Genomic DNA, 13,766 nt, shown 5'->3' on the forward strand with positions numbered 1-13,766 from the left:
TCTTATGCTGTAGATCAGGGATGGGGAGGAAGTACACAGCATGAGACAGTGAGACTGCAATTTAACGCCGGAGCTATTGAGGAAAATAAGGACACAAGCTGTTGATTCTTCATCGTCAGTGTTAAACGTCAGACTAAAGATGGTGGACTCCCAGTACTACCTCCCAAATGATATTGGCATCTCTTCACTTGGCTGTGGCGAGGCCTTCTGTTTGCTTTCACCCCAGGAGAAAATGTATTCTCACTTCCTGTCACGCGCCGCTTGGTATGGTGGTCTGGTAGTGCTGCTGCAGACATCTCCAGAGTCGGCAGACATCTTTGTCTTGCTGCAGAGAATCTTTAAGAAGCAGACTCCTGCACAGCTGGAACAGGTCGCCACAGCAACTGGACTCAGCTCCGAGGAGTACCAGGCATTCTTGGTGTATGCAGCTGGTCTGTATGCCAACATGGGAAACTACAAGTCTTTTGGAGACACCAAGTTCATCCCGAATCTACCCAAGGAGAAGCTGGAAGCTCTGGTGAAGGCCAGCCAGGCGTTTCAGGAGCAGCCCACTGAGATGCAGGCTCTGTGGGACAGCTGCTCCGGTCTCCTCTACTCCCTGGAGGACAGACAGAAACAGCTGGGTCTGGGGAACAAGGGAATTACCACCTATTTCTCAGGGAACTGCGATCTTGAGGACGCTGAGCTGGCTCAGAAGTTTCTCGACTCGAAAAAACTGTCAGCTTACAACACCCGTCTGTTTAAGAGGGACGATGGAGGTAAAGCCTGCTACGAGGTGCGCCTGGCGTCCGCTGTGCAGAAAGACTGCGCAGTGGAGGGGGAGTGCGACTCGTGCTGCGGCTGCTTCAACTTTGAAGACAAAGAGTTCACTGTGACGAGGGGCGACTACGCTCCTCTCATGGAGAAAGTCTCTTATTACCTCCAGCAAGCACAGACCTACGCTGCCAATGAGAACCAGAGAAAGATGCTTGAAGAGTACAGTAGGAGCTTCACCTTTGGCTCAGTCGAAGCCCATAAAGAGGGCTCGCGCTACTGGATCAAAGATAAGGGACCAATTGTTGAGAGTTATATAGGATTCATAGAGAGCTACAGGGACCCATTTGGCTCCAGAGGAGAGTTTGAAGGTTTCATTGCCATTGTCAACAAGGCAATGAGCGAGCGTTTTGCCAAACTGGTGAACTCAGCGGAGGTCTTACTCCCCGAGCTGCCGTGGCCGAGGGAATTCGAGAAGGACACTTTCCTCAAACCGGACTTCACCTCGCTGGATGTTCTCACCTACGCCAGCAGCGGAATACCAGCTGGCATCAACATCCCCAACTATGATGACATCAGACAGTCGGAGGGCTTTAAAAACGTGTCACTAGGCAACGTGCTGGCTGTAGCCTATGCTACTCAAAAAGAAAAGCTCACCTTCCTGGAGGAGGAGGACAAGGATTTGTTCATCAAGTGGAAGGGTCCGTCATTCGAGGTGCAGGTTGGACTTCACGAGCTGTTGGGTCATGGAAGCGGCAAGCTGTTCGTCCAGGATGACAAGGGCGAATTCAACTTTGACAAGAGTAAAGTGACCAACCCAGAGACAGGAGAACCAGTGTCCAGTTGGTATCGGAGCAGCGAGACGTGGGACAGCAAGTTCTCCACGATTGCTTCCTCTTATGAGGAATGCCGCGCTGAGTGTGTCGGACTCTATCTGTGTCTCAACAAGCAAGTGCTCAGTATTTTTGGCCACGAGGGCCAGGATGCAGATGATGTGGTGTACATTAACTGGCTCAACATGGTCAGATCTGGACTGTTGGGTCTGGAGTTCTACACAACTGAGAGCAAGAGCTGGAGACAGGCTCACATGCAGGCTCGTTTCGTGATCCTGCGTGTCCTGCTGGAGGCCGGGGAGGACCTGGTGGGCCTGGAGGAAGTGACCGGACCGGACGGCAAGCCTGACGCCCGAATCACCCTGGACAGAAGCAAGATCCATACTGTGGGCCATAACGCCATCCACAGGTTCCTCCGTAAATTGCAGGTCTTGAAGGCAACAGCAGATGTGGAAGGAGGCAGGGCTCTCTATGACGGCTACTCCACTGTCAGCGACGGCGGTGCTCACAACTTCTTGCGTCTCCGGGAGACGGTCCTGCTGAGGAAGGAAGATCGTAAGATGTTGGTCCAGGCCAACACCAAAGTCAATGGGGACAGTGTGGAGCTGGTTGAATACGAAGGCAGTGCGGCAGGTTTGATTCAGTCCTTCACTGAGCGCTTCCAGGATGACGCGGAGCAGCTGGAGACCGACCTTCTGGAGCTGTGCAAAAGAGACGCCCCCTGCTGGTGTTGATGGATGGACTGATGATCTGCTCCATAGGCTTCAGAGATACCAACTATAATCACATTGCTTTAAACTGTATATGAACGCAAATTGATTGGTAACGCATGACACAAAATTACTTTAAAAAAAGGACACAAAATGACAGAAAAAAACTAAATTACTTAAAAAAGACACAAAATTACTAAAAAAGAGACACAAAATGACCAAAAAAGACACAAAATGACTGAAAAAACACTAAATTACTTTAAAAAGACACAAAATGACCAAAAAAAAAGACACAAAATGACAGAAAAAAAACTAAATTACTTAAAAAAGACACACAAAAAACCCCACAAAATTACAAAAAAAAGACACAGAATGACAAAAAAACCCACATCATAAATATGTTCTGCGTGGTTCACTTGGTCTGTGATATATCCCCCATAACTTTCCTTTATGGATAACTGGGTCTGGGTTCTTATGGGTTAAGGAGAGACTTCTGAAGAGACTAAATTAAAAGGTTCATACAATACAACAAAGCCATACGAATAGAACAGATCTGCCCAAGACAAAAAATGCTCTGATACGACACCACGACTCTGTTAGATGCATTTAGGACGCATGTTTTTCTAATAACCAATATTAAGAACTGTCCATTAAACCAATGCTGCCTGACAATATAAATGGTTCCTGGGTATAAATACTTTTACTCTACAATAATGGCATGGTCAGAATAAGGCTTTAATCTTCACAAAATGATCATTATGACATGTTTGTCTGTGCTCAATATGATGTCAATGAAGTGATTTTTACAGTCAGCTTTTGGCTAAAAATATTCCGTCCTCAGCTTGTTTCGTGGGCCTTGTTGTTGGTGATGACTTCACAGGTTTAGACTTGACATGACATGACAGCTTAAAGTTGACTCCAAGGCAAAATAAAAATAAAAAACGTAATGTTATTTTTTTTGCCAGGTTTGGAAAAAGGAATTCACGGCTGATTACTTGACAATATAAAACAAAATACTGCTCTGAAAGGCCTAGAAGAATGCTGTACGTAAGAAATGTGGTGCTGAATCTGCACAAATAAAATTTGTTTGATAAAAAAAATATAGGCCCGTGCACTTCACCAGATATGATGAAACTGCAATTTTCAGTTCACTGCAAGTTACAGTGCAGTAACTTAACATATTTCATGCTCAAATGCATGTATAACAGTATAAATAGGAATACAAACGGTTTGAAGCAAATAAAAAATAACCACTAACTGTGATTTCTTTTTTTTTCCAGTGCAGACCAACATTAATTGCAAGACGTAATTTTGTGCATTTTTACATAGCACTTTTAAGATTTCATGCTCAAATGCATGTAGTTGTACTGAGGGCCACTTCAAGTAGATGGATGGATGGATGGATGGATGGATGGATGGATAGATAGATAGATAGATAGATAGATAGATAGATAGATAGATAGATAGATAGATAGATAGATAGATAGATAGATAGGCAGACAAAGACGCATCAAAACACATAAAAACATTGTCACCTTACATACTTTATTTGATAAACAAACACCTGAAAAAAAAGTTAACTGGCCCTTTTTCAAAATAGTTTATCTTAAATATGGAATATGCATTTCATCAAAATATAAATTCTTGTTTTAAAATATCAAGCTTCTCTTTAATAGTTGCCTGCAGTTTGTTGTGGTTTTTCATCGTTGTTATCAAGATGCAACTTTTTGCAAACCCATGAAACTCCTGGACTGAAAACACAGAAAGAGACACTGAAAGAGGATGAACCATTACTGCAGATCTGTCCGCTTTATAGAGCACGCTCGGTGCCACATTAAATCATAAAATATCTTCTGACAAATTAGCAAAACTCACAGTCCCTGTGACAACATTTCACCAGGACTGATACTTCAATTAGACACCCTGCGCTCTAAAATTCATCTTTTAAAAAACACAGTAGAGCTGAAAATCATTCACAAACAAATTATTTGGCAGCAGAAAGAAAATGTGGCTTCTTCTTAGAGCTGAAGATTACAAAAAGGGACTTTTTTTAAACCACAAAAAGCTAAATTAATTATTTTACCAAAGGGCAAACAACAACTTTTTGGTAAGACTTCACTTTAACCCCCATATTTAGCATTTTAAGCATTATATATATCCTAGGGGTGTCACAATATACCTGCACTGAGGTAATATTTTTTAAAAATATGTAAAATTGATACCATGCAAATAATACACTTAAAACCCTGATTATAAAAAGTTGGGACACTGTAAAAAAAAACGTTAATAAAACAGTGTGAGCATTTATTAAATCATTTTTTACATAAAATTTAACAAAGACAATACATTTAATGTTCAAACGTATAAACTTTCCGCACTCTATTTTATTCAGGCAGCGTCCCAACTTTATTAGTTATATGATAATATTGTGCTAGTAAGTCTTTCTCCGCCTCCTCACACTCTATTTTAAGTGAAATGTATTCACCGAAAAAGAGATAAAACGCACATTCAATAAAGTTAAAGATGAATCTGACTGATAGCATTATTATTTTTATTTTTATTTTCTATAGATAGCGCAATAAAATCATTATTGTTCGATCTTTTTGCCACAATAATCGTGACAGCCCCAATATAAACATTTAATAAATGGTTTAAAACACACAGTAATGTAATTTTACGCAGTTATTCAGACACTTAAAGCAGTTATTAAGAACTTCTCCTATGAATACATAGTATCTTTATTTTACTATATTGTCTTTTAATAAACTGGCCTCCATTAATTGGTGCCTACAGGAGGAGTTAGATTAATTAATCCTTATATCTTAAACTAAACATTTTTTTTATCATGCTTATAAATGCTAAACAAGGAGTCTTAAAGTAAAGTGTTTCCATCTTTTCTTATCATTCACTTGCATTGTGACATTTGAACACCTCAGCAACTAAAAAAGGGGGCTTCAAGATGAATTATTTCACCAGCAGAGGGCAGCAAAGTGATGCAAAACACAGGACACCAAACACAGAGAGATCAGTCTTCCCACAGGCAGTAAACGCACCTCAGAGTGTCTCGATGATTCACACGGTCCAGGGAATGTTACACAGAATAATTCATGTCACACACGGTAGCATAAAAAGATAACAGAAGCAAATCAGCGCATATTCTCCACGCAAGCCAAGGTGCATCATAAAGTAGCCTGCGCTCAGTAAATCCCTGAATACCAGAGGTGAGAGTAAGTCACACGTGTGCAAGTCACAAACAAAGTGGTGAGAATCAAGTCGAGTCGAGTCCCTGCTGTAAATCAAACAAGTCAAGTCAGGTGGAATTATTCAGTGTGCATCAATTTCTGGCTGTCCTCGTCTAAAGAAACTTTTAGTCGACTAAAACTTGACTTGATTTGGTCGATTAATTCGTTAATTTAATCGACAGCTCTGGAAAACTGAGTTTCTCGACAAAGAATCACATAAAAGCACCACTTTGAATCTTGTTTTTCTGGAGATATGCTCATCGGTTTCTAGGAAAGAAGTCATTCAGCATGAAAAAAAGGATAAAAAATTAATTATCCACTAAAAAAAATCTTAGTCAACTAAGGCCAAAACGACCGTTTAGTCGACTGAGAGGCAGAGCAGCCACTGAAAAGTTGATTTTCAACATCAACGAAAACTGTTGCAGCCTTATTACACCTTATAAATCTGTCATATTTCACATTTGTGGCATTGAGTAACAAGCCTCCTAAATGTAGCATTCTAGCAAACATTTAACGATCAAATAAGCTTAAAAGTGAAACAATCGTGAACCTTTCTTCATGGGTTTTTTAGTGACAGATTCAATTTGATGTTGTGGGGGTCAAGCTGCAGACTTCTCTTATTATCACCAACAATGTGACCATTGCATCCAGATTTTACTGTTTTTGGACGATAGCCTCCTCCAAGATAGCTGCCTTGTGCATTGGCCTAAGTTGGGTTGCCAGGTTTGTGCACACTTCCCTGGAAATCCCCCTATCATGTTTCAAAAACAAAAACGTAACTTCTCAATATCTAGAAAAATGCAATAAAATATTTAATTTTAAAAAGTCAAAGTCAAGTCTTTTATCAGTCAGTCCAGCAAGACTTGAGTCCCCCACCTCTGCTGAATACGCTCACGGCTCACATGAGCAACAATAACAATAATAAAAATCAATAATACGACACCGACAGCCTGCTTCAAGTCTCTCACATTTGCACGTTTAGTAAAATGGCAGTGATGCTGCGACATCAGAGACCCTGATGATCCTGAAGCAGAAGAAGAAGAATAATCAGGGTCTCTCAGCTTTTTAAAAAAAAAAAAAATCCACCACCACCGCCGCCGCCGCCTCTCAGCGAGGAGAACGAGACGAAGTGACATCCTGGAAACGAACAACACAGACCTGACGACAGCACGTCCCGACAAGGTTTTTAGTGGGCAGCTTTCCTCCTGGTGATGGTGAACAATGCCCCGTAACATGAACTGACGCTGCAAAGAAAAGAGCAGCGTGGACAGTCAGCCATTGTCGTCCAGGTTGTAGAGGAGGACCTGGTGGTTGGGGGCGAGGCCCGGGCACGTGGCCAGGCTGTACAGGCATCCGGCTGACGGGTAGCAGGGCACCAGGCGGTAATGCTGCAGCTCCTCCAGGCCAAACGCCTGAGAGCAGCAGTCCATCACCAGCACCTTCACCCTCTTCCTGTCCGGGTACAACAGCCTCCGCTGCCCCCTCTCTCCTCCTCTAACCTCCTCCTCCTCCTCCTCCTCTTCTTCGTCTTCCTCTTCTTCTACCTCATCTTCTTCTTCTTCCTCCTCCTCTTCGGCCTCCTCCTCCTCATGGTGGATCTTCCTCAGCAGGTTGTTGATGAGGACGGAGCGCCGCAGGTAGGCCTCGGGGTCCTCCAGGAACCTCAGCTTCTCCAGGGACAGCTTCAGGATGCAGCTCCGGTCCTCCTGCAGTATCAGGTGCTGCAGAGAAGAAGAAAAAAAGGCAGGGGGTCAACCTTTAGGTTTACAATTATATACTCAGCAGTTTAGAAGGATATCAGAGAAATAATCTCAGATTTGTGGCTCATGCAAGCAGATAAAAGTCTCACAGTCAAAGCTGAAACATGATTTTCTTGTAAAGACGTCCACAGATAATCAGAAACAGAAGAAGATTTCTCTGTTGTATCTAACTCTTTTTCAGGAAACAATTAAAATAGTACTTTAAAAAAAAGTTATGGGATGTGTTCAAGTTGCACACAGACATCCTGAAATCTCATTTGCGGTCAATATCATGACTTTTTTTCATCATTTTCTGTCAACTGTCAACTGTCAATTAAATGCAACTAAACTGTGTTTTTCTGTTAATATTTTTTAGAAACTTCCTTTCCATCGCAACTCTCTTGTGTCTCTCAAAAAGTTTTCACACAAAAAAAAACATAGGAGGATACCAGAGGACAAAAAGCTTAGATTTATCACACAAGAACACAAAAGTCTCACAGTCAAAGCTGAAACATGATTTTCTTGTAAAGACGTCCACACAATCAGAAACAGTATGTGTAACAAGAACATTTCTCTGTTGTATCTGACGTTTAACACGATAATCACAAACTCTTTTTCAGGAAACAATTAAAATAGTACTTTAAAAAAAGTTATGGGATGTGTTTAAGTTGCACACAGACATCCTGAAATCTCATTTGCGGTCAAAATCATGACTTTTTTTTTGTCAACTCTAAAAATTAAATGCAACTAAACTGTGTTTTTCTGTTAATATTTTTGAGAAACTTCCTTTCTGTCGCAACTCTCTCGTGTCTCTCAAAAAGTCTTCACACAAAAAAAAACATAGAAGGAGGATACCAGAGGACAAAAACCTTTGATTTATCACACAAGAACACAAAAGTCTCAGGGTTAAAACTGCACCAAAAAACAATTTGAATATCCATGTGATTATCAGCTGAAGACGCAAAGAAGAACCCTAAACCAGAAAAACAAAATCCCAAACCTAAAGGTCTCCTGTCATAATGCTTATCTAGTTTTTGACAAAAGGAAAGGCCTTTTCACACCTGTGGCAAAACAAAAAAAGAAACAAAAATACAGGAAATTTGCTAATACAGGATTATGTGTTACGATTACAGGAGATACAGTTAAATCAATGTCAGCTTGGTGGCTAATTAATCCTAAACCTACAGGGTGAAGCTTTTGTCTCCCCCCTCTGGTAGTGAGAGTAATTACACCAACACTGTCATTGGATAATGACATGTCTCTGCCACCAGGAGTGCTCTCTCCAAGTTTTTCTGTGCAAATGATGGCAGAAAGAGAGAAAAGGCCAATAAATTGTGTAATTAATCATGCTATAAAATGACTTATGTAGCTGTAATTCTAGCAAAACAGTGTGTTACATGCTGCTATACTTCTTGTTGCCTTCCTGCCCTCTGAGCTCTGGATGGTTGAAGAAAAAACGATAACTTCCCATGCACCAGTACAAGTGGTAACTCTAGTATACTGAGAAATATAGAGAGTTTTCTTTTGCAGCTACAGACTTGATAAGCATTGTGTGAACTCTTTTGGCAAAGGCTTGATTGTAACAGATATTCATTCATAAGTAAAAGTTCTGCAGTGAATTCTGTCATGAACATGAAGGTGTCATCTGCATAGAAGCAGAGAAAGAGTATGTAGTATTATTATAGACTCTTTTGTTTGCAGTGATGGAAAGTTGAAGGACAACATATGAAGAAGGAAATTAATGTAATGGGAAACAAGCGCCACTAGAGAAGATGGTAAGAGTGAAGAAAGACTGACATGAAGCAGAAGTGAGAGCGGAGAGAATGACAACATACAGGAATGTGTGAAAAAAAACACAATGTAAGGCCCCGTTCACACGAGGGCGGTCTGAACAGAAGACGCAAAAGTGGCGTCGCGTCTTCACTTTTTATTCCTCGTTTAGACGAGCGTTTTCAGGAGGAAATCTGCTGCATACAGTGACGCAAAAGTGTGTGAAATTGGATTGTATGCAGCCAGGCGGCATCACTTAAAGCCATAAGAGCATCTTTGGGCATGCAGAAGTTTTCACGCCACACATTTTCATCAGCTACTCCTTCCACAAAGTTCTCCTCCATCACTAGATCTCCCAGGTCTCGTTCACAGCCGTCTGACTCGCCTCCGACCAATTGCTGCATCCAGAATGTGATGGAGGTAATTCCAGATCCTTCTCTGTTCACTAATACTATCTGTACATATCCTGGACATTTGGTGGAAAGACTCCTGTAAGTTTATTAGAGCTGCCAGAGCAGCTTGAAGGTCCCACCATGGAAATAATCCCACATGTTTGTTTATTTCCTGTCCTGGAGCATGTATGTGACGTAAACACATACGTGACGTGAGCAGATCAGATCAGAGTTTTGTGTCTTGTCAGTGTAGACGACACGCTACGGAGGAGAGGATCTAACTTTTCCACTTTGGAGGGTGGTTTCAGATTTTTGCGTCTTTAAGCCCCAAAATACCGTCACCGTCTAAACGAAAGGCACTTCCCATAAAATATTTAGTCGTTTTCACCCGCGAGCGTCCTCGTGTGAACGGGGCCTCAAGATGAGAAAATTGTGGACAATACGAGGGACAGAAAAGGTTCTTACTTTTTGAAAATATCCACGTAGGCCTCTGTGTAAATCCTCCTCCTCCGCATATTTCCTCTTAAAATAAGCAACTTTCGACGTTGTTGAATGGTTTGGTCTCTCCCACAGGGAAGGGGCTGCTGAAGGAAACAAAAACTAAATATAAGATGACAAATACAAGGTTTTTACCATGCAACCATTTAAAAGTGTGTCAGAGTGTCTGTTTTATACTCTGAGGGACTAAAGTGGATGCTTGTGTACTCAAATAGATGAGTTTCAAAAGAACATTTTGTTATTTGAGGACAAAAAACAAGAAAAGAGACTAGGGTTTTTACTTTCAGCTTTCAGCAACATTCAAAGCTTAATTAGTATATTCTCTTTCACATTTAATCACCTGAGACTCAGGAGGTAATTTACTAAGCGATTAATTCAGTAATCACCTTGAGAAAAAGCTCCAACTGACATTTAACTAATGCTTATTATGACCTTTTCAAAGCAAATCATAGAATTGAGAGCTGCATGAGACTCAATAAATGTCATATTTTTATTGTTTTGTTGTCATTTTTATGCCTCGCCTCCAAAACCATCCTCTTTATACGCTTTTCAAACAGCATCAAGATTAAGTCTGAACCTTGCAACCTTAAAGTTTGACAAATAATTCAAGGTCCACTAACAAGCGTTTTTTACAAAGCTTCCAATCACAAACTCAAAATACCAAACGGATGTTGTCATACAGTTCTAAGTAAGTTCTACAGTTCACTTCTACAGTGTTTGAAACAATCTTAATTAAAGAGGTCAACAAAGTATGGTTCACATCTTGTAAACCAGGTAAAATTGTATAAATGTAAGAATAAAATTTTGCAGCAACAAGTCTGGGAAAACAATTACAAATATAAAGCTTAAAACTGCTTAAATACTCGGAAAGCAACATAAATCTTCACTAGGAGGTAATTTTCCACATTACGATGATATTATGTCAAAAACAGCTTGTTGCACTGCCCCCAAGTGGCCAAAAATGGCCATGTAGGTTGTTAATGTAGGTTGAAAGTTACCTAATGCCCAATTGTGTCCTCAAAACTAAACTGTGAGGGAAGTCTTTTATATGAGATCACCTGTGAATCACTGAGGATAAATGAGGTAACAGCTCTGATTTACCTGCTGCTGATGATCCACAGCCGGCGCTCAGCTCTCTGAATCACTGCGTCTGAACTGATCTGAGCCTCCACATCGCCCTCTGACTCCTGCAGGGAGAAGACAAGGAGGAGGAGGAGGAGGAGGAGGAGATAGTCAAGCATGAATGCAGAAACTATACAAACTGTCAGAGCTCTGATTTGGTGTGGAAGTTTGATCTCTAATGCTATTTGACATGAATTTTTGGTTCAAAATCACATTTTTGCAACCTGGATATATGAATGTCCTACTTGGCTGTGAAATAAAGTAAAACATTATTTATATACAACTAATGATCTGCCAAAATGCAGAGAGACTTTATAATCATTAAACATTGCCTGTACATCTGCCAGCAAGAAAAAAAGTAAGAAAAAATCGAAACATAAAAGAGGTTATTAAATTAAAATAAATATCAATAAAATCAATGTAAATTAAAAGAGGGAGCAACAATGAAAATAAAGGCAAAAAGATATAAAAACATTTTTTTTAAATCATGAAAAAGGAAACAAAATAAAGTAGAATAAAATTGGTATTTGTATGAAAAGTGATGCATAAGTTAACTGTTATATATCAATACTTCTACATTTTATTTAATATATTTTCCCATCAAAAGCAGCCGCTGTGCACTACTGTCAAATACCCTGATTTGACCCTTTAATGTTGTGTTTATCATATCTTTGCATAATATTTATAGAGCTGTCTTTTCAGAAATCTGCTGTCCTTGGAAGCTCATTTAAATTCAAGAAAGATGAAGAGGAGGAGAGATAAGAGGGCGGTGTGTGTGCGTGTGTGTGTGTGTGTGTGTGTGTGTGTGTGTGTGTGTGTGTGTGTGTTATTTAAAATGCCATAAATCAATCATAAACACAGAGTGGGAAGCTTTATCGTTGCAAAACATTCACGCCGGCTCCCCTGAAGCTGCTGCAATGACTCACACAGTTTTTAACATCCAACTGCTGCAGCCTGAATAGTTAATCTGTGGAAGAATGATGCATGATGATGATGATGGATGCATGAGCGGAGAGAGAGAGGCTGCGTGGGAAGTGTGTGTGTCTGTGTGTGTGGATGCAACACTTACATTTTCACATTTCACTATACATTTTCTTTTGCAGCAATAATTTCCACTAAAAGCAGAAGTATGTGTGCACAAAAGGTCATGTTTCCTCCCTTAAAACCGCCTTTATTTGTCATAAAAGTCTTCAGAAATAAATTAACTTTAATAGGTTAAATAACTGAATTATAACAGGTGACTACACTAACAGACTTTTACTTTACATTTTATCACCAAAATATCAACTTTTCAGCCCTGTTTTGAGTTTTGTGACTTTGCATTGTTTATATAATCCTTTATATGGTTATATTTTATTTTAATAGGATTGTAAAGATCATTTTATCAACCCATATATGAACTCTTCGTCCTCTGAAAGCCCAAGCATTGCTGTTGTTGATGTAGAATTTTAATAAGCTTCTTTTTAAGGAAACTCTGATGAACAAAATACGTTTTTTTTATTTTTTTTTATTTCTTTATATATTTTTTTTAGTATTTTGGCAGCACAACATCACATCAGTTAAAAAATATTTATTTTATTGACATTGACACAATTAAAAAAGCTAATAATTTGACTAGTTTTTTCAAGGCATTTCTGCACAATAAAAACTGTTTACCGTTTCAAAGAGATGTTGCAATTTTACAGTAATCCTTCAATTTATCTGAAAAAATTAAGAGCATCTCATTTGGAGTACAGAGATTTTCACTGGATAGCCATGATATGCTTTTTCTTTTTAATATATTGTTTAAGTTAAGGGTTTAATTTTTTTATGCAAAGTTAGAGACTTACATTATCATTTTGCACATTAAAAAAATGCGCATTTAAAAAAAAAAAAAGTACTTCTAATTTTTATGTTATTCTTGCTAAATTTATTTTATTCTCCCTTTAATGTGTTTTTATTGCTCCTGCATAAACTCCCATGTGTTAAAGCTGCCGTCCAAATAAACTTGCCTAAAGCAGTTAAAAACGCTGCTGTTTTAATGCAAAACTACCACAAACAAGTCGGTTAAATGTCCGTGAAAGCCTCTTACGTTTAAATATTCGCGTCCAGCAGCTGCAGCAGGTGACTAAATCCCGGTTAAAGCCTCCGTGTCTCTCCGCTCAAGTCCTCCGCTCCTCGGCGCCACATCCAGCGTCCTCACACCGGTTCAGCTCGGCCTGAAGTCAGAGCCTCCCTCGGTCCCTGCAGACGGACAGACAGGCAGACAGATAGACGGGCATCCAGCTCCAGATCCTCCAGGTGGGTGAGACGCTCGCTGCTCTCCAGCCTCCTAAAATATCCCGTTCACAGCGACACGAGACAACACACACACCGCTCCTCGCGCGCCCTCATTGGTCCTCGCGGAGGCAGATGTTTCGTGTTGCTAGGAGACTGAGAAAGCACGGCGATGACGCGCCAGCATCAATCTTCATCCAGCAGCATCCAAATAAAACACTTACTGTTAGATGTGTGTAGCTTCAAACCAACACACAGCCTCCAAAAGTAAATAAATAAATAAATATATCATGTGTTGTTTTGTTTTTGTCTTGCATGACGTCTTAAGCCACACTGTTGTTTTGCACACCTAAAACACACTGTAAAAAAATAATCTGTTTAATTCACGGTAAAATACTGGCAGCTCTGGTTGCCAGAACTTCACCGTAAAAAATATAGTGAGTGGGTTTTC

General features: G+C 40.1%; 1 protein-coding gene across 1 annotated transcript; it reads left to right on the top strand.

The window, feature by feature from the left end:
* The first annotated feature begins 12 nt into the window (after positions 1 to 12).
* On the top strand, positions 13 to 2,389 carry LOC131988302 (dipeptidyl peptidase 3-like). Its single transcript, XM_059353414.1, has one exon. It carries the CDS (start codon positions 140 to 142, stop codon positions 2,318 to 2,320), a length of 2,181 nt encoding a protein of 726 aa, XP_059209397.1. The 5' UTR covers positions 13 to 139; the 3' UTR covers positions 2,321 to 2,389.
* The last annotated feature ends 11,377 nt before the right edge of the window (positions 2,390 to 13,766 follow it).

Source organism: Centropristis striata, chromosome 16, assembly GCF_030273125.1.
Source record: "Centropristis striata isolate RG_2023a ecotype Rhode Island chromosome 16, C.striata_1.0, whole genome shotgun sequence".
In the NCBI taxonomy this organism is placed as follows: Eukaryota; Metazoa; Chordata; class Actinopteri; order Perciformes; family Serranidae; genus Centropristis; species Centropristis striata.

What these genes read in the sequence shown, in the direction of transcription:
- LOC131988302 (XM_059353414.1), top strand. Translation starts at nt 140, where the DNA reads ATGGTGGACTCCCAGTACTACCTCCCAAATGATATTGGCATCTCTTCA.